Source organism: Glycine soja, chromosome 18 (assembly GCF_004193775.1).
Source record: "Glycine soja cultivar W05 chromosome 18, ASM419377v2, whole genome shotgun sequence".
NCBI lineage: Eukaryota > Viridiplantae > Streptophyta > Magnoliopsida > Fabales > Fabaceae > Glycine > Glycine soja.
In genome coordinates, this window is record NC_041019.1 from 4,560,261 (window position 1) to 4,582,755 (window position 22,495).

A 22,495-nucleotide genomic window follows, 5' to 3' on the forward strand; every position below is an offset into this window, starting at 1 on the left:
AAAATAAAAGAATATTTTTTCTCACTCAAAGTGAGAAAATAATGTGATAATGGTTGAAACTTATGAATTTTATTATAATTTGATTTTACACAAGAGAAAGTCATTCTTTTGAGTTCACATTTTAAGGTAAGACTCTTCTCATCTCCCTAATCATATTATTCATAATTATGATGTCTATATTTATATTATTCACATAAATATAAAATTTATTTAGATATAATATGTCTTGAAGATACTATAAAATAAAAAAATTCTACAAATATTTTTATAAAAGGTCTTGAAAATCTTATCAAAGAAAGAAATTTAAAATTTTTCTTTATCTCACTAGAAGTGGAAAAATCATACAAAAAATGAAAAGGGTGATTTTTTCATTCTTGAAGAACAAAAATAAAAATGATTGATTCTTTCTCATCTAAAGTGAGAATATAGTGTAAAAAAGAAAAAAAGAAAGAATTTTTCATTCTTGAAGAACCAAAATAAAAATGATTGATTCTTTCTCATCAAAAGTGAGAATACAATGTAAAAAAAAAAAAATCATTCTTGAAGAACAAGAATAGAAAATATTGATTCTTTCTCACAAGAAGTGAAAGTATAGTACCAAAAAAAAGAATTTTTATTTTTGAAGAATGAGACATTTATCATTTATTGAAATTTCAATTTGTGTATAATTTATATCAATTTTTATGTGATATCCTAACATGATTAGTCTTGCCTATAATATTTTTATATGTGCATCTAAATCACATAATATATAAGGTAATATGTTATATTAATATTTTATTTGTCAATATATGTTATGATTAGAGTAATTATATCTGGTAAATATTATTAGAATATTATGTATGATTCTTGAATATATGCAATCTAAATAATTATATACATATTAATGAATAATTTTAAAATAGGAAGCTAAGATATTCATAATTTTTTGTGATAATTATTTATAATATTTATTGGCATTTATATTTATTAGTGTTAACATTGTGAGTGAATATATTTTTCCATGTTATATATTATATTTGTGTATGTACGCATCAAAAAAATATGTTATGTGTATGTTATATTGTGAGTATAAATATGCAATATTCATAATCACTAGTTAATTAATATTGCGTGTAAAAGATTAATTATAAATGATGGTAAGTTAAAAAGAAAAAAAAATATCTATTTTCATGCATATGATGTGCTCTTGTAGTAGCAATATCAAGGAATACATCTTAAGAAGTATTTAAAGATTTTTTTTGTATACTCATAAAAAAAAGTATGAAATTTATATAAAATATCATATGACTCATTTGATTGGCATTACTCAATTTTTTGAAGTGAATATATCACATATGTATTTTTATCAAATATTTGTTTGAATAATTTATTTCTATTATATAAATTTTATTCATTATTGTTATAGATATAATTAATATTGATTACTTATGATTTAAATATTTTATATGGATTACCTTCGGATTATTTTGTAACCACGTTTATTCTCACATTATGATTTGATTCATGCTTTTGTCAAAAGACATATTATTTAACTTAAAATATTTATAAATTTAGGAAACCAATAACATATGAATGTATATATGGATTTTATATATATATTTCTGAAATGTTTTATTAAATCACTTTATGCGCCAATATATGAAATGTGATGCTTTTAGCGGTGATCTGCGTACAATATCCCTCCCCCATACCTTCGCATAGCGAAGAGCCTCTGGGCAATGGGGTACGAAGTTTTTTTTTTATATGTTTGTTGTCATTTGTATACTTATAAGTGCATTTAGTGAGTTATCATTGTCCATTTTGTTTATCATGAACATAATTGATTATAAATTAAAAGGAATATGGAATTGCTTTAAAGTTAGCAACCTTATATTTTCAATTTAATATTTTGTTTTATTTGTATGTGTTGCATATGTTATAAATATGAGTCTAATTATTTGATCACAACATACTAAGATGAGTCCTCAAAGGAGGTTGCAAATATATGTTAGGTGTGAATTTTCATTTGTTGAATCATCAACAATAAATTTATTTACAACTTAGTTTGTTGATCATTATTTTGAATTAGTTTTTCCAACATGAGGGGGTGATAGTAAACAGTTGGAAAAATGAGATTAGTTGAAACAAATTATCATTATCTTGATCCTTATCCAAAACAATTTGAATTGAAAGTTTAAAAGATAATTCATTTACAAAGTTTAGTCAAAAGACGTTGCTAGTTCATATGTATCAATTGCTAATGTTCTAATAAAATCTGATGTCCTTGTTGGACAATATTACAAAATGGGCCTTAGCAATGCATGAAGCGTGCTAGACATATTGGTTCCAAAGATCAAAATCTTCAATTAAGAAAATGAATTAAAAAGTAAGACAATCAAATTGAGGTCATGAGAATGCTAAAAGATTTATCTGACATAATTACATATTTTAGTTTCAAAAGAACTCAAGTACCTGAAATTAGTGAAAATAAAGAGATTTCATATTATGTCGTGAATGAAATATGATGGAACTAAAATAAAGTTAATATTGACAATGTATTTACATATAATGTAGAGCTAAATGTAATAAATGATACTGATAATGTCAATCAAGAGCAAGTCTATAAAGAATTTTAGACAAAAAAAATGATTGAGCAAAATATAAAGACTCAATTGAGGCAAAGTTAGATTCGTTTTCCCGAGCGAATAATTTTTGGACCTGTAGTTTATACACTTGAAGATGTAAAATACAATTATATTTTTTGACATGTAGTCTATTCACCTAAAAATGAACTTTTTGGGCAAGTGGTCCATATATTTAAAGATGTAAAATCTATTACATTTTTGGACTCGTTGGTTATACGCTTGAAGATGTTAAACCAATTGGGTTCAAATAGATTTTTGTGCAAAAACAAAATAAGAATGGTGAAATTGAGAGACAGAAAACATGACTTGACATTAATTTTGAAGACACATATTCACTTGTAGTGAATGTGAGTACCTTTGATACTTAATCTCTCTAGTAGCACATAAAGGACTTAATTTACATTTAATGGATGTTGTTACAACTTACTCATATTAGTTATATGATTCTCTTGATAATGAAATTTACATGAAACTCCCCAAAGGAAATAATTTTCCCAATAATGCATAGTCTATAGAAGAATACTCTTTACGGACTAAAGCAATCAGGTCACATGAGGTATAATCAACTTAGTGAGTACTTGTTATGTATTTTCATGAAAATATGAAAATAAAATTTTTATAATTATTGTTTATATAGTTGACATAAATATTATTGGAAATCTTGAAGAGCTTCCAAAAGCTATAGATTGGATAAAGAAATAATTTGAGATGAACAACCTAGGAAGCACAAAGTTTTGTTTGGGAAATTGAATATTTAAATAATATAACTTTTGTGCACTAAGAAACTTATATAGTAGAAATGCTTAACATGTTTTATATGGAAAATCACATTCGTTGCACATTCCAAAGATTAAAGGTACATAGATGTGAACTAAGATCCTTCTAGATCTTGAGAAAATGATGAAGAAGTACTTGGTCTTGAAGTACCATGTCTTAGTATTATTGAAACACTAATGTATTTTAGTGTGCATCCACGACTTGATATATCATTTCCTACTAATTCACTAGCAAAATATAATTTTTCACCAATAGGAAGACATTTAAGCACGTACTTTGTTATTTTAGAGGTTATCTGTTAGATCCTCATAGTGATATAACATAAGTTTGCATGAGGTGACACAACAATTCCATGACAATACGTGAAATAAGCCAAAATAGGCACATAAGCTAACCATGCAAAAAATTTAGCTCAATATGAGAAAAAATTACATCAACGATCACATATAAAGACAATGTTACATGTATTGCTTAATTGAAAGAATGATATATCAAAGGAGATAGAACAAAATATATTTGATCAAAAGCTATTTTCTCTCATGATCTCTAAAAGAAATAAATGTTCAACAAGTTCTTTTGCATGAGAATCTAGAAGATTCCTTTACAAAGTTCAACTAAGGAAGATTTTTGAGCAACTAACTCACAAGATTAAATTTTATCGTCTTAAATATGATTGTCTACATGAGGGGGAGAAATAAATACGTTATGCACTCTTTTTTCCTTTCCTATAGTTTTGTCCCATTGAGTTTTCCTGGTAAGATTTTTAAGAATGATGCATTCTTTTTCCTTCACTAGATTTTTATCCCACAATGCAAGATTTTTCCTAGTAAGATTTTTAATGAGACACATTTTAGATAATGGACATCTAAGAGAGAATGTTATGAATAATCTATCTATGACTGTTCATATCTTTCATTATCTTTTATGATCTTTATATTTATCTTTTGTAACTTCCTCAATTATCTTTCATACCTATAAATAAACTATTCCTATTGGAAAAAATATAAACAATTTTCATTTTCTCTAAATTCTTGTATTCTTTTTTTCTTTACTTTTTTCTCTACTTTTTTGTTTCGAATTATATTTTATTTAATAGTATGTAATATGTTAAAGACTCTATTTTCACAAAAAAAAAATTAAAGACTCTATTTAAATGAAATTCTTGATATATACTTATATAAAAAATTAGGAATGTAAAAAAAACTAAACTTATTTCATAAATTAAAATCACCTTATGCACATCAACTTAAAAAAAATTAAAAAGATAATTTCCATAGCATTTGAAGTGGCTGGATAAGTTGATTTTAACTTTTACAAGAAATTTAATTTAATTCATTTTCTTATTTTCTTTTTCTTGTAAGCACTTATGCAGACATTTATTCAAACAAGACCTAAAAGGCCATGGTATATATGGTACTTCATTAGTAAGTGGCGATAGAGATTTTTCTTTTAAAATAACATTTTTCTTTTAATTTGGTAGATATTGTAACATTTATATGTGTATCTTTTATGAGAGTCAATCTTACTTAAATTATATAATTAGGATTATTGTAAATGATAAATATTTTTTTTTGAATATTTAACAAATTATATACTTAGGTCTTAAATTTAAGATGAATGATCAATTATATTTAAACAATTTAATGCAAGTGCTCAGTAGTTAAACATATAAAAACTATAACATTTGTATGCATCAAGACCAATAACAATTTTGTTAGAGGACTAAATCAAATTTATTCATATTTATAAAACTAAAACATATTTTATCTTATAAAAATTGATAAGAATTAATATTATGTTAAACTTAAAAAATAACACAAATAGAAATAAGTATTTTATTTCCAAATAGAAAGATAAAAAATGGAAGTAAATAATTTTTATTAGTAAAGTTTTTATAATAGTTAAATTTTCATTTTATAATTATAGGTACTTATAAATGACATTTTAATATATATCAGTCACTAATAAAAATTTGAATTAAAGACTTTAATTCATTGAAAATCTTTGTTTATACTGAAATTTAGTATTCATTAACTATGAAGCGCGCTTTACCTAGAGAGTACGGAAAAAAATCCAGAAAGTAAGAAAAAGTAAAATACCCATATATAAATTGCAATTCAAATTGTAACGATAATACCTTTATAATAAAATTTAAAAAAACAAGAATTTACCTCACCACAAACATGACTAAGTTAAACCGAATTTACGAATAACGCTGAAGTCTTAAGAAGATGGTAAATAATGTGTTTTGAGGTAACAATAAAAAATGCACATATAGTATTTTCACTTCAAATCAGTAAATAAATAAAAAAGTTACATAAAATCGATTTTTTATTTGTGGTTTGAATCCATAGAAATATACTGATTTAAGTGTAGGTGCATGGTTTTAATTTATTGAATAACCTCATACGTAGAGAATAATGAAGCTTCCGATAATCCCCCATCCTTAAATAAATTATATTCTTGCACTACAGTGATTATCATAACCCCACCACTATTTGGGACCCAGTGGGTTAAAAATCAAGCTAGCCTAATCATTAATTAGATCATGATTAAAAATATTATAGATAAATTTAAGTCAAGCTAAACTCAAGATTCATGAATCTGCGTATCAACGTAGTAATAACATTACATTACGTGTAATGAGTAAAATTAAACTTCCTACAACAATAATCAGATAGTAGGACAGAGGAAGGAAGGAACAGCATTAACTTTCATTGCCCATCATTAATAATTCCCATTTTAAAATATTTTTTTCTAGTCCTTTAGCCCAACAATCCACAATTAAAATAATAAATTTAATAATGCTAATATAAATTATTGGCAAATGCTAATTATCTTTAAAACTCTGTTTAAAAAACTTTAAAATAAAAATATTTTTATTAAGAGATAAAAAATTATACTGTCATAAATTTTTTATACTTTTTTTTATGATTTATATAATATTTTATTTTTAATTTCGTAACCAATACTTTAATTAACAAACCCTTAAATTATAATATTTTTTATAATTTTAAAAAATGTTATCTCATGTACATGTACATGTGACACATGTTTAACCTAACACAGATGCAACGCGGGGTGAGACAAGGGGAGTCCAAATCGCAGTCACAAAGAGACACCCCCGAAACCCCCGGGTGAGGGTATCAATGTCCCCAAAGTGAAAACATGGTTAAAAAAAACGAAGAGAAAAATGAACGACTTGAGTGCGTTAAGGTTAGCGGTGGTGTGTGTATTATATGTCTTCAAGTGTCGTGCATGCATTTTATGCACCTGTTGCTTTGCATGCACACACACTCTCTCTCCTCTCTCTCTCTCCCCGCTCTCTCTCTCATCTTTCTCTCTCTCTACAGATACACACGCCTCGTTTTCTCTCTGTCTCTAAAACCTCAGGTCAAATTTCCATTGCCTTACGCTGATTTGAGTGATTTTCTCTCTGTTTTTCTTCGTTGTTTTGCCTCTGTTCTTCTCCAGCTAAGTGCTAATGTAAAGTTGGGTGAGATGATGCGTGTGGTTCTTGAGATTTGAGGTGATAGATTTGATAGCTAGCACTGCAAAGTTGGGTTCTTTTTCGTTCATGTGAACGACCCATTTGTTGTTTTTTCATTTGGGGTGAGGTAAAGGTTGGTTTTTTGGTTCTGGGGTTTTGTTTTTCTATTACCCTTTGGTTTTTTCCTTGTGAATCTTGAAGCTTTGTGCATGGGTATGTATGGACTCTGAGTAATTTTGTGAGTGATGGGTCAAAAGTTTATTTTCTTTTAGTTTTGGTTTTTGGTTTAGGGTTTTTGATTTTAATTTGGGTTTTAGATTGTGTGTATTTGACAGTGGAATTTTGGAATTTGGATTGATGGGTTCCGACATTTGCGTTGTGAATGGTTCGTGCACTCACGAATGGAGAAAGGGGTGGCCTCTGCGATCTGGTGGATTCGCCCAACTATGCTGCAAGTGCGGGTAAATTTGAGTCCTTTTGCTTTGAATTTCATCTATTCGTTAGTTTTGGGGGGATTGGATGATGCAAGGGTAGTTTTGGGGATTAAGATTTTGGGACACGTTCATATTGATTCTGTTTTAAAATCAGAGATGTTTTTGGGTTTTGATTTTGATGTAATCAATCTTGTGGGGTTTCCAAGTGTATTTTTAAGGTTTGATCTTATTTTTATTTTCCCTTCCCGGGATTTTCTGGTTTTAAGTGTCTGTGTGTAATAGTATTAAGGAATAAGTGGCATTGGCGTGAATAAGAATAGCATTAAGTGCCCAATTCAGAGGATAATAATATTTATAGTACGTAATAGTATTTACTAATTCGATGGCAATATGAAATGATTGTTTTTATTTTTTGAGGATTGAAATGGTTGTTGATTGAGGAGGGCTTATAGTAAAAAATAAATTGTATTTTTAATTTTTATTTCATAATATTTATTTTTGTTGACCAATGTTTTGGCTTATTTCTGTGATGCTAGATTTATGGAGGAGTGGAAGGGTGACATCCTTGACCCGTTGTAAGTGTCATAATGTTGTAATTTAGATATGCCAATGTGGCAAATATCTTGCTTTTTTCCTTAATGTAATTGCAATAAAGGCTTGATTGATTCATTCTCAATATTTTATTATAGTTCTACTATTCCGGACAAGGTTTTAAATTGCGGTTGTGGTTGCGGTTTCGTCGCAATCATTGACATTGCGGGAAAATGCAGGTAAACGTGGCTGATGCGGCCGCAATAATGATTGCGCTGAACCCAAAAGCCTTGACGTTGTGGCCAAAATCACGGCCGCATACCATTTTTTAAAACCAGGATTCTAGCATAACTCTTAAGTTGGTAATCGTTGTCATAGGTGTTACTGTTTATGGTAAAAAACATATATTTTATCCCTCATAATGATGAGGATTTTTTAGTTTATGTGATGTACTTATATTTATGTATACATATTGAACTGACTCTATTTAGTGTATGTTTTAGTAAATGTTTCTTACTCTTATATTTTTTCTGGTAGATAGTTTCATAAAATTCTAGCTAGCTGCCGTGATTCTAATGCCATGTTTCTTGCTTCTCATGTGAAGTACCTTTTCTCTCTTTAATGATGCATCTTGCTCCTTGATAGTGTAGGGTGTATGTTAAAAAGAGTTGACTGCAAATGGTAATCAATAATTTGAAAATCAGATTTTCCCATGATTATTGATCAATAAGTTGTGTCCTTAATTTTTTTTAAATGCTTGTATTTTGTTAAAAAAAGTTTTTGCTATGATTATTGATTAACCCCACACTTTACTCTGCAAGGTGCACTTTCCACTTTTAACTAAGGATATTTTTCCTATAAAAATTTCACCAACTTAAATGAATCTTAGGTTTAGTTTTCTCATTGAACTTTTCTCTAGGTGATGCAAATATCTTTTTCTCTCTGCTCACATCTTCCCTCTGTTATACCTTTGGCAACCTTGCCAGTTGCCATGCATTTTGATTAGTAATAATTCCTTTATTGATTCTTTATATTTACCACTTGGAAATCCTTAACATGTCATTCCACATGCTTTAGATCTGCTTACGAGAATTCAGTTTTCTGCAATAAATTCCACTGCCAACAAACTGGTTGGAGGGAGTGTAACTTTTGCAACAAGGTAAAGTGATAATTTATTTTTATATAAATTTATTTATGTATTCTCTCTTTCTCTCCTTTGGTCATCGAAGTCAATTTAATTTGGTTTGGCAGCCTATCCACTGCGGATGCATAGTATCTAGATCTTTGTTCGAGTATCTTGACTTTGGTGGCATAGGTTGTGTGAGCTGTGTAAATACTACCCAACTTAGTATGGTAAGTTTAATCTGGATATTTTCCAGCATAAATTTTGGTTTCACCTTAGTAATAATTTATGGTTAATTTCTGTTTAATGGAATAGGTTTATATTGTCTCATTTGTTGCTAAATCTTGCTTCTGGAATCACACTCATTGTTGTCTAAATTTTCATCACATCATCGAATGCAATATTGGTCTCTAGTATTAGTTTTTTGAGAGTTGTGGCTGTTTGTTATAGAAGTTGAGGAGATGATAATGTCAATAGTCCAATATTAGTGTTACACTATTGTCTCTTAGAATTAGATTATGTAATTAAAATGGTTGCCAGCTACTTAAATGTGTAGTTTTTTAGTTTTTGTATTATGTTTTTATTTGGCTTTGAATGTATGAGATGAATATCAATCCTCAAGCAGTGGCATTACTTCAGCAATGTTAGATTAATTGTGCTTTCTCTGTTATTGTACAAGTATCCATATGTCTGACACCATGCTTTTGGCTCATCATCTGTATGGAATGCATGCATATGCTTCTGATATGAAAGATTCCTATATGAAAATGATCATTAGAAAGACCTCAAACTTTGGGTATAGAATATTTTTCTAATTTTGTTCAGCACATTGTTGCTGCTTGCCTGTTGGTTCTTTTTAGTGATCCCGTGCCTTGGTATTCTATTAGTGCAGTTATTTGAAACATGTAGTTGGCTAGAATTTAGAAGAGGGTTGACTTAAGTGTATTCTTTTTTATTCTCTGACAAAGTTTCACAGGTTCCGTTGGTGTTTTTCTGCAGATGAGGAATATGGAAAATCCAAATGTGACTGTTTTGTCGATAAAAAATAATGCGGGTGATCGGCATTCTGCTCATTTTGATGGCAGACTGCTTGTGGGTGGTGTTGATGAAGGAAAACTTATGCAATTCTGCAAAATTATCGAAGCTAGTGAATCCAGCCGTTGGAATCATGCTCAAAGAGATGGCATAATTGCACATCGTGGGCAAAAAAACCAAGAAGCCAAGAGTTCATTCAGGGAAGTGGAAATTGGATTTTCAAATGTGATGAATCCATCTGTTCAATCATTGACATTTGCTACATTAGAAAATAATAGGTCAACATGGGAGATTAAAAACATGCATGAATCAAATACAAAGCCATCTTTGAGTATGTATCTGGGAAATGCATCAGGGAACAACTCTGTCCCACCTTCTGCTGGAGAGGCTGTAGAAGGAAGACTTGATGGAAAAACATCTCCTCCCTTTCAAGGATCACGCTCTATATTTCCTAAACCATTGAAGAATGGGCTTACCATGAATATGGAAACAAATAAAGGTACAATGTCTCAATCACGTGTTGCTCGGCCACCTGCAGATGGCAGGGGCAAGAATCAGTTACTTCCTCGATACTGGCCGAGGATTACTGATGAAGAGCTAGAGCGATTGGCTGGAGAGTATCCTTTATATTTTTTATTTGGTTGTCTTGAACATATATAATAGACTCTGATAGTATAAAGTTGGTTTATTCAGTAGTTTCCCTTAATGTATGATAGTTTGAAATCCACTGTAGTGCCATTATTTGAGAAGGTGTTGAGTGCCAGTGATGCAGGTCGAATTGGCCGTCTTGTTCTCCCAAAAGCCTGTGCTGAGGTATTTTTGGAGTTTGATTTTCTTTGAATTTGTAATATGATCTCTTCACCCTGTAATTGCTGAACATTATACAAACTGGCATGTGAATTGCAGGCATATTTTCCTCCTATTTCACAATCTGAAGGTGTTCCTTTGCGAATGCAAGATGTGAAGGGGAATGAATGGACATTTCAGTTCAGATTTTGGCCTAATAACAACAGCAGGATGTATGTATTGGAGGGTGTGACTCCTTGCATACAGGCCATGCAATTATGTGCTGGTGATACTGGTATGAATCAAGCTAGGGAACAAACCTTGCACATACCTATTGCATATTTTGAACTTAAATTTTGATTTATGTCAAATTTTACATGAAATACGTGTGTTTTTGTATTAATATATCCTTTTATAATTTCAATTACCCCCCAAAAAAATCTTGTAGCTTTTTCTTTTTTAATTTGTAATTTGGAATTTGTAATTATAGTTACATATGACCCTTAGACGGGCTAGTTGTGTGTTACAAATATTATTCCGATGATCTTTTCAAGACAAATGGAAGAATTCATGCCTTGTGGAGTTGATCTCTTGTACATAATTTATTGGAATACTATGTAGGGTCAAACTTCACATATTCTTTGAGGCTAATATGTCTTGCAAATCTGAAATTACTATTCTTTTATATGATGCTTTTATGTAGTAACATTTAGTCGGATAGATCCCGGAGGCAAACTTGTTATGGGTTTCAGAAAGGCATCTAATTCTACAGATACACAGGTTGTGACACAATTTCCATTTTACTATGTGTGGCTTCTCCTTTGAATAATACATCTTTTATTATTATTATTATTATTATTATTATTATTATTATTATTTCTGTTGGTGAATATGATAAACGGCTATTGTTTAAACAGGATGCTTCCACATCTGCACAATCTAATTTAGCAAAGGGAACCGTCTCTTCTGGTACCGAGAATCTGCCATCAGGAAGTAATAATGCCGATCTTCTCCATTCATTGACAGGGAATGTTGAATGTCACTTAAATGGACATACAGAGCATCTGCATTTGGGTACTGGAACTGCTGGATTGCTTAAAACTGAAAATAATGAGATGACAAACAGTAGTTCACCACAACAACAAATTTCCGTTTTAGAGAAGAAGAGGACTCGCAATATTGGGCCTAAAAGTAAGAGGTTGCTAATTGATAATGAAGATGCCATGGAGTTGAAACTTACATGGGAAGAAGCACAGGATTTGCTTCGTCCTCCTCCTAGTGTCAAGCCAAGCATTGTCACAATTGAGGACCAAGTAATCGAAGAATATGATGTAAGCACAACTGTATCAAATCAGTACATATTTTTATTTTGTAGGTTAGCTATTATGAGGTTAATCGGACTGATGTAGTTTTGGAGAATCTTGTTCAACTTTCTTTGCCCTGTCTAATCTATGTGATATATGCTTCATTTCATTTAGGAACCCCCAGTTTTTGGAAAGAGAACCATATTCAGTGCCTGTTCATCTGGGTAAGAAGAATCCAATCTTTTTGCATATTTGGCTTTGTATTTCACACAGTAGGATGTCTTAACTGGTTACTACTTGTTTATCACTTGGAGTTAGTCTTTCCCGTGAATTTGTTTATCCAGCTGACAACTTTTTGGTATTTTCCTGGATCCATGTCTGCCAATGCAAAAATTATAAGTTATATCATAATCCGGCATTAGATCTTAGTTATTCTCCACAAGAGCATTTGGACTTGTCATATTGATGTGAGAAAATTTTCAACTTTTTATCCAGGGGGAAGGAACAATGGGCTCAATGTGATGATTGCTCTAAATGGCGAAAGCTGCCTGTTGATGCTCTTCTTCCTCCCAAGTGGACATGTTGTGAAAATGTTTGGGATTCAAGCAGGTGCTCCAATATTATTTTAAGACCACTTCTTTATATGAGATAGTGATAAAATAATTTACAATTCTTGGTGTGAACATTTTTTTTCAGGTGTTCATGCTCTGCGCCAGAGGAGTTAAGTTCAAGGGAAATAGAAAATCTTCTGAAAAACAACAAAGGTGCGATCTTGATATCCGTGTTTTGGATAAACTCTGGTCTGTCATGTTTGAGATATGGCTGAGGTTGATGTTGCTGTACAATTGATTGAATTTTTAAAATGCATGACATGTCTATGCAAGTTCTGCATTCATGATGTGTTGAATGATGTTAGCATTAATATAATCGTACCTCTGGTTTGCCTTTACATAAAAAACAAATAGTGTATTTTTTTCATTTTAATTATAAAAAACATAGACTCGTTTTCAGATGTATTAATTGTCAATTTCCTTTTATATCCTTAATTTATTGTGAAGTCTATTTATGAGATATTCACTCATTTCCCATGCAACTGGATGCATTCATTGGCCCATTTACAAGACAAGCCACACTCATTAGTGAGAAAAATTATCTCTTGAATTATGAGTAGTGCATTAAATATAACCACTGCTTAAACTGTTTTAATATTATTTATATTATGGATATTTTGAAATCAATTTAAATTTTTGACATTATTAATTAAAAGTAACTAAAAATATTTTTATTGGTCTTGATGTGTCAGTTATTTGTTTTATATAAAGAACCCAAAATAATACTTATCAAATTCTATTCTTAGATTCCATGTGTGGTTTTACATATAAGTTGCTAGGCTTTTATAACCTTGTCTGTTTTGGGTGAAGTCTTTTATTTTTCCCACCATGTTGGTGGTGGCTACTTTTGGTGTTGGAAATCTATTGCCACGACTTAGACTGCACTTTTACTTCCAAAACTAAAACGAGTTGCTCAGTGCCTTCCCTTTGTTCTAGCTGATTGGACTATGACTGTTGTATTCTATTTGTCCTGGATGGTTAACATAATAATTCCTGAATCTTTCTGCTGTGCTTATTGCTTCCCAGATTTTAAGAAGCGGCGAATCGTAGAAAGCAGCAAGTCAATCCAAGAACATGAGCCTTCTGGTCTTGATGCTCTTGCCAGTGCAGCAGTTCTTGGAGAAAATCTCATTGACACTGCCGAGTCATCAGCTGGAGTCACCACCAAACATCCTAGACACCGTCCTGGCTGCTCTTGCATCGTGTGCATTCAGCCACCAAGTGGAAAGGGGAGACATAAGCCGACATGTACATGCAACGTGTGCATGACCGTGAAGCGCCGGTTCAAAACTCTCATGCTAAGGAAGAAGAAACGGCAATCCGAACGTGAAGCAGATGCTGCCCAAAAAGATCAAACTCTTCCAAAAGACGAGCTGGATACCAATGGAGCATCGAGAGACGATACAAGTCAGTTGGAGAAAGAGGCTGGACTAAAAAGTCAACATGAGGTGGGTGGGTCCAGTGCTGGACAGATAGATCTGAATTCTCATCCCAACCGCGAAGACATGCAAGTGGAAACCACTGGACTTAACATGTCTAGTCATCTTGAACCTGCAACAAACCATACAGTAGGGGAATTTATGAACCAAAATGGCCTAAGAAACTTTAATAATGAAGTGCAAACTGGTCAGAATTCTTCTTTGCACACTCCTAAATCTAATGGAGAAGGTCAGAGATACTTCTCTGATGGAAGATGCTTTGCATCCATTATGTGGAACCAGGAAAGAAAAGATGAGGTACACAGTCAAACCAATCAAAGTCAAAACAATCTTTCTTAACAATTTATTTAATTTTATATTCAACCTTTTTTTTTTTTCCTTTACTGGATTTCTTTTATATTTCTCCTTGCACTTGCAGTATATATTTTGCTTTCTCTTTCAAAGGGGTGGTCAGAAGTAGTTCGTTCTTATAAAAAAATAATGTAATTTTTTGTATCGTCTATCTTTGAAGTTTTAGTTTTTTATTTTTCATGGAAGTGGGTCGTGCACATTTCTTTCTTTGTCAATGTATTTGATTGTCGGTTATATGAATGAAACATAGGAAAAAGTTTACAGATTCAATCTGTTTGTCAATGCAAATCTTGATGATTATTATATTTTGCTTGGTGCATGTTGAGTGAGGAGTGAAGATTATACTTCAGTAACGGTACATTTTAGTAGCAGTAACATGTAGTTTTGTATATTTTCAAGAGTAAATTACACAAAAATAGACCTCAAGTCCAAAGAAGCCCTAATGTCTCTGTTCAGAGGGATTTTTTGTAATCAACACCTAGCGCCTGCTATTCAACCCAGGGCTAAACCACTATAGCATGCTATTTAAAACCCTGTTGGAATCATGGTATCTGTTTTTTGGATCAAATGATATCTACTGGAGTCAATGCTTTTCATCATCATGGTCCTTTGATCAATTTTATAAGGGACTGGTCTTTCTCCATTCAACACACCTACAGAGAAAGTAACTGCTGAGCAGATTTCTTGGCCAAATCTGGTGCCTCATCTAATGAGCAAAACTGTTTTCGGATGCTTGGGGTGTATCCCATTTGAGTTCTTAGTTTGTTCCTGCATTGTTTTTTACATTCTGAATGATAAAAAAAAATATAATTCCTTATTACGATAAAATAAAATAAAAATAGTATTACTTGTTAATTAGTTAAAGTAAAATAGGGAATTACTGTCAGAATTGCTCTAAGCCTATAATAATCTGGAACACATGCAACATCAATCTAAATCTTCTACAAAATTTCTCATTTCTCATTGTTTCTAATGGGTTCGAGATTGCTTAACTTGGAGACCCTGATGGATTGTTTTCATTTGTCATTGGTTAATTTTTGTTAGAAGTGTGGTAAACATAATAATCCATACAATATTATTATTTTGTTTATCTCTCCCCATTATTATGTTATGTTATTATAAATGAAGTGTATTTCTCATTTTATTATGCGCTTCATGCACCACTGATCTGCTTCATTTTCTTTCTATATGTAGACAAAAAGAGATGAAATAGAATTAAGTCTCCAGAATGTCTTTAGTAATCAGATCCCGTGATTTGTATATTATACAACAAAACTGAATTCACATTCATTACAAATATCATCTCTCATTCCAAATGTTTTGGTGCCGTAGTGGAGGACGCTGGCGCGATCAAGAAGAAGGGGAAGGGGAACGGGAAGAAAGAGAAGAGAATTTTTTTAAATAAGTTAAATAATAAAAAATAATGTGACATTGATTTGTTAGTAATTAAATCTGATGACTTGATATTCAGTATGTGATGTCACCACAACATAATGAGACTAATGATATATTGATCTAATTATTACAATTTGTCTAGGATTGGTTTTTTGATTTGAAATTATAGGTTGGGGGTTTGGTTTAAAACAACAATTTTTTGTTTTAAAAAAAACATGGATTTAGAAAAATTTTCTAAGAATGTGCATATTTTAAGAAGATTTTTAGAAAAAATTATCTTAAAATATATACTTTTTAAGACGATTTTTGAAAAATTATTTATTTTTAACATAAAAAAAATATAATCTAAGATGGTTTTAAAAAACCAATGTAAAAACTAATATTATAAGATAATTTAAAAATCATAGTAAAAAGATGAAAAAAAAATTATTTAAAAGATAATTTTATAGTAGTGTAACTCTTCTCATAATTTATAAGGTCAACATATTTTGTTCCTTAAATGTTTCTTAATAAAAAATTAAAGAAATATTATTTAATTTTGATATTTTTTTAAGCAGAAAATGTATTATTATTATTTGAAAAATTAAGTTTTGTTTTCACAATTTGAGAGTCAGTTATGCTTTTAAGACTTCAAACATAATAAAGATTTCCTATCATTAAAAATGTTAGTGCAAATTTTAAAAAATTAATCTCTTTTCTTCCCCTATAGCGTTATTAGTTTTTTTTTTCATTTATATAATTTTTATTTTTTTATATATTTTTCAATTATTAAGAATTTTAGTTGTTGGTTGATAACGTATGATTTTTTATTAATAATATTACGTTTTTAGTTCTAATTCATTTATAATTTTAAATACATTTATTGTTATTGTCCCTTGGATGAAGATATATTATTGTGAGTTAAAAATTTGTTTAACATTAATTTATGAACATAATCATCATTAAAAAAGTTAATAACTAAAAGTGCAAAACTTTTTAATTGTATGTCCCATTTTAATTTGGATAAAATGGAACGATATATAAGACTATAATTTCAATCAATTTATAAATATAAGACAAATATATTTTTCATCCTTATATTTTAAGGTGTTATTTTATTTGTCTTTGTAAAAAATAAATCATTTTAATCTCTAAATTATATTAGTTTTATCTTTTATCTTTTCCATCGATCATCTTCATTATAAAAAAGATGACGTGATAAATAAAATGATAACATCATCATGTCATATCATTACTTTAGGATTTGTCCCAAGTCCTTGTCTGCCTAGCATTACATGACTACCCTTAGGAATGAAGTAATTTCCCACCATTGTGTCACTCATAGAGGCATTGGGAGGAATAAAGGTTGCAGTGTGATGAAGGCGAAAAGCTTCTTTTGCCCAATCCTTCACATAGTTGAGCTTAGGTATATCTGATTCTTGGACCAGTCTCTCTTTCCCTACCGCCACAATGTCCAATTGTTCAACGGCTCGGTGGAGCAACTCAGGTTGGTTTATCATTTCAGCAAGTGCCCATTCAAAAGCATTTGATAGTCCATTGTTGCAAGCATCAATTCCTACAAGGAGTTTGATTTGAATTTAATTGCTGATTTCAAATTTTATCTTTTCAACATGCATGAAATGGAGCCAAATTCTCTTGTTTTTGAGAAATTATTGTACGATATGGGCCCATCATGTATCCATAGTCTCAATCATTCTACATGTGATACATAGTTAAATGTTTTAATTTATGGGAAAAAATTAAGAAAACCTTGTAATGTGTCACATGAAGTATGATAGACATCATGGACATGCCATCTTTAATCATATAATAATTCCTTTACCTTTTTCTTGTCTCATCACTTATAAGAAATGATATATGATAAAAAAAAACTAATAATGAGAAAGGAGTGATACTTTTTAATTATGTCACTTTTTAATTGGAGGAGAAAAAAAAATCACATTTATCACTCTATTCCTCTACTTTTCGTCTTTCTATGTATTTTTTTTTCTCACCACTCATATATTCACCTCAAAACAGGATTGGTGTTGATTGATAAAAGAAAAAAGATAAATAGAGATAGAGCGAACTGATCTTGTTTTTGCTGCTATATCATATCAGTTTTAGAAAAAATGATGTTTGATTGTTAACATTAATTTTTATAACTAATGTAAAAAATGATTTTTTTTAAAGATGGTCATTTGAAAGTCATGTAGAACCAATATTAAAATATATTTTCTAGTGGATAATTTGTGACAATTAAGAAGTTTGATGTCTATTTATTGAGTTTGCTAGAGTCGCATGAATGCAAAATACCTGAAAGATATGCATTATGATGTTAAATTCTTTTGGGATGGGATTTCGCGTAGAAAGGCTTCACACAAAAAACACGTGTATGGTTAAATTCTTTTGGATATGCATATGAACTAAATGTGTTCAATGCGTTGATTTTTGTTTTTTCTTTTATAGAGGACGCCTTGGCTTGACACCTTTTCAGTGTAGTTGGATTAATACTATATGTTATTTAGCTGATATTCAATTAACCACTTATATATGAAACTGGCGTTATTAATTAATTAATTATCCAACTGAGTTAATTATCCATTTTGCAATTCATGCACATCCTTTACTTGCCACAGTTTTTAGTTTAAGTTCCCGTAAATAGCTTTATTAAGTTTTGGCCTATCTAGCTTCTTATAAAACGTGTATTTCGCCATGGCTACAAAATGTGTATTAGCAAAGGATTGAAAAGACTTTCGATCACAAAACTGTACTATTTTTTCCCAGCAAGGTAGGAATACCAAACAGGTGCATGCATTGAATGAGCAGCACTATTAGTTTTCCTACCCAAAAATGACAAAGTGAAGAAATAACTGCATTTGCATTCTCCTTCAACCAATTCTGGACCATTGAAGTAATAAAAAGTTATTTTACTTCCTCTGTTATAAAATAGTTGTTATTTTAATTTTTTTTAGTATAATGTTGATTATTTTTTCACTTATATCTCCAAGCCAATATGAGTTTTAATATTGTAAAAAGTACTTTCCGTCTCAATTGTTCAATATCGTATGAATCTGCGCGATTAGATTGTGTAGGTATAGGCCAATCAATTTTTGAATGCTGAAGTTGTAGGTTTTTTTCCTTAGTTTTTTAACACCACTAAAATTGTTACACTATTAGAATGAATATGCACGATTAGATTGTGTAGGTATAGGCCAATCAATCAAATTACTCAATATTTATCCACGACATGTCATCGCCACTAGCTTGTTTAGCCAACAAAGCATCATTAACTGCTTGGAGGCAATTGTAATAACCTAGTTATTTCTTCAATAGTTCAGGATTGGTTGAAGAAGAATTGTGATCAAGTTATTTCTACATTTTTCTTTCTTGATTAGGAAAAGTAAAAATGCTGCTCATTTGATGGCTTCACGTATACTTCTTGCCGTCGGTCCCGGTCAGTGCATGCACCAGTTTGGTATAATATTCATACCTTGCAAAAAAAATAAAAGTAGTTATGTGATCGAAAATCTTTTCAATCCTTTAGTGATAGTATAATCTTTGTAGCCATGACGAAAAACATGTTTTATAAGATGCTTAATTGGACAAAACTAAATAAAATTATTCACGGGAACTAAAACTTAAGACTGTATAAATAATTTATTATATCAGTTAAATAAACGGTTAATCGAATCGGGTAAATATTAATGGTCCAACTACAACGAAAAGGCGCCAAGAGCCAAGGTGGCCTCTATAGAAAAAATAATATGCTAATCAGTGTTTTTAGAGTATTATTTAAGAAACTAAAAAGAATTTTTTTTATTAGGATGCATAAATTTATAATGTTTATATATTTTTCTGTGATTTTTACAATAAATATTTATTTTTTTAATTTTTAATCAATGTTCTAATTACACCGCTAGGTCATTAAAAAAAATACTAAAATTAAACATGTTGAACACATTTATATACTTCAGTTCATGCAAAAGTCATAGTGCATATCTTTCAGGTATTTCGCGTGCACCTCTAGCTTACACTATAAATAGGCATCAAGCTTCTCTTCAGAAATCATCCACTTTTTCTCTAAATCGTAGCCAAAGTAGCAATTCATCTTGCTCTTCTTTTTTGTCTGAAAACCCCTTTTCCAAGCCATGGCTCACTCCCCTTTTCTATTATTGTCAAATCTTCAAGGCTTTTGGTCTTCTTTGCTTGTTATATTCACTTGCTTTACCATTATGATCAAAGCCCTAAGATACAACTTCATTGAGAACTATTCCAACAAACCAAAACCAAAACCAAAACTACCCCCAGGCCCAAAATCATGGCCTATAGTTGGGAACCTTCCTGAAATATTTCATGAAAGAAATGAACACCGAAATTGCGTGTATTCGCTTAGGAAATGCCTATGTTATCCCAGTGACATGCCCCACCATTGCCAGTGAGTTCTTGAGAAAACAAGATGCAACTTTTACATCAAGATCACTAAGCATGTCCGCTGATCTCATCACTAGCGGATACTCAACCACAATTTTTGTGCCCTTTGGGGACCAATTGAAGAAAATGAAGAAAATCATTACCAATGATTTTCTTTCTTCACCCAAGCACCTATGGCTTCATGACAAAAGGACTGAAGAAGCTGACAACCTTATGTTTTACGTCTACAACGAGTGCAAAAATGTGAACGATGGTGTCTGCATGTGGACTAGAGAATATCAGGAGTGCTTCAAGGCATTATTGTGGTAAACTCATCAGGAAAATTATTTTTAATACAAGGTATTTTGGGAAGGGCAGAGAGGATGAATGGCCTGGTTTTGAGGAAATGGAACATGTTGATTCCATCTTCGATTTGCTCAACTACATTTATGCATTTTCTGTTTCTGATTATATGCCATGCTTGAGGGGACTTGACTTGGATGGCCAATAAAAGAAAGTGAAGGAAGCTTTGAGGATCATCAAGAAGTATCATGATCCCATTGTTCAAGAGAAAATTAAACAGTGGAATGATGGATTAAAGGTTGATGCAGAGGACTGGCTTGATGTTCTGATCTCTCTGAAAGATGCCAGCAATAACCCATCATTGACATTGGAGGAGATCAATGCACAAATTATAGTAATATATTTCACTTCTCTCTTAGTTTGTTTTTCTTACTTGTATTAACACTTGCTCACGTAAACACAAACCATATTTCATGTTCGGTTTTTAATGAGGTTTAAGTATTTATTTGATATCTGTAGTTACATTTTATTTTTTTACTTTTTAACCTTTCACTTATGCTTAAAAACATTCACTTTTAGTCCATTTATATATATTATTTTTAATCTCTCTTAGTTCTTGTCCTAAGAACTAAAAAGATTAAAATGATATGTATATTGATTGGGATCATAAATATGTAACGGTCTCAAATCATACAATGATTGATCGTAAACAAGTGATTTGGTACCATTTCATGGAAAAAGTAAAGTTTGAAAGTGATAGTCAAACTCAAAATTAAACTCCTTTGTAGGAATTGATGCTTGCAACAGTGGACAATTCATCAAATACCTTTGAATGGGCACTTGCTGAAATGATAAACCAACCTGAGTTGCTTCACCGAGCCGTTGAAGAATTGGACACTGTGGTAGGGAAAGAGAGACTGGTCCAAGAATCAGATATACCTAAGCTCAACTATGTAAAGGCTTGTGCAAAAGAAGCTTTTCGCCTTCATCCAATTGCACCCTTTATTCCTCTCCATGTCTCTATGAGTGACACAATGGTGGGAAATTACTTCATTCCTAAAGGTAGCCATGCAATGCTAAGCAGACAAGAGCTTGGGAGAAACCCAAAAGTGTGGAATGAACCCTACAAGTTCAAACCCTAACGCCACCTCAAGAGTGATGGGTCTGATGTGGTTTTGACAGAACCAAATTTGAAGTTCATATCATTTAGCACAGGAAGGCGTGGCTGTCCCGGAGTGATGCTTGGCACCACAATGACCGTGATGCTATTAGCCAGGTTGCTCCATGGCTTCACTTGGAGTGCACCACCCAATGTTTCATCAATCAACCTTGCCGAGTCCAACGATGATATCCTTCTTGCAGAACCACTTGTGGCAATTGCTAAGCCAAGATTACCATCAGAGCTAGCTATACCAACTTGAAATTAAATAATGTGGATTTAATTTACCTAGGCAACCCATACGTATGAACATGATGTAACACATATATATGCTCAGATAAATAAGACGAATGAATCGCCAAAGTACGTGTTGAATGAAAAACGTAAATGACTGTCATGTAGTGTAAAAATGGTCTAAAATGTTCGTTATTGGTTCAGTTCAGGTTGATGGTGTAATACAATTAAAATGTGTTTGAATTTTTCTTTAGGCTATTTAAACTTTAAAGTATTAACTTAATGTTGCATGCAAAAAAGTGATAAATTGAAACTAATCTCTATATCTCTCTCATATGCTTACATCAATTCTCTCCATTCCTCGATTCGGTGCTACACCATTGGAAAACACCATTTGTATATGCAAACTCTCAATTCTGCGATTCCCGCCCGTTGTGTATGTCTGATGAATCAGAAAAATTATGCATGAGGGAACTCTCAATTCCGCAATTCCCCATTCTACTT

At 31.2% G+C, this 22,495-nt stretch overlaps 1 protein-coding gene and 1 pseudogene across 8 annotated transcripts; both read left to right on the forward strand.

Annotated features, from left to right (window-relative positions):
- Positions 1-6,636: 6,636 nt before the first annotated feature.
- On the forward strand, positions 6,637-15,985 carry LOC114396340 (B3 domain-containing transcription repressor VAL1). Of its 8 annotated transcripts, none has more exons than XM_028358255.1 (16): positions 6,637-7,132; positions 7,230-7,355; positions 7,865-7,903; positions 8,018-8,098; positions 8,937-9,018; positions 9,111-9,212; positions 9,982-10,634; positions 10,734-10,830; positions 10,924-11,098; positions 11,507-11,583; positions 11,721-12,134; positions 12,282-12,331; positions 12,603-12,716; positions 12,804-12,871; positions 13,745-14,454; positions 15,841-15,985. In XM_028358255.1, the coding sequence occupies exons 2-16, from the start codon at positions 7,252-7,254 to the stop codon at positions 15,907-15,909; spliced, it is 2,835 nt and encodes a 944-aa protein (XP_028214056.1). In that variant the 5' UTR covers positions 6,637-7,132; positions 7,230-7,251; the 3' UTR covers positions 15,910-15,985. The 8 variants fall into 8 exon arrangements, with proteins under 8 accessions (XP_028214056.1, XP_028214057.1, XP_028214058.1 ...); XM_028358256.1 differs by having other exon boundaries at positions 6,637-7,107; positions 7,212-7,355; XM_028358257.1 differs by having other exon boundaries at positions 6,637-7,107.
- Positions 15,986-19,908: 3,923 nt separating this feature from the next.
- Positions 19,909-22,049, forward strand: LOC114394846 (annotated as a pseudogene).
- Positions 22,050-22,495: the final 446 nt, after the last annotated feature.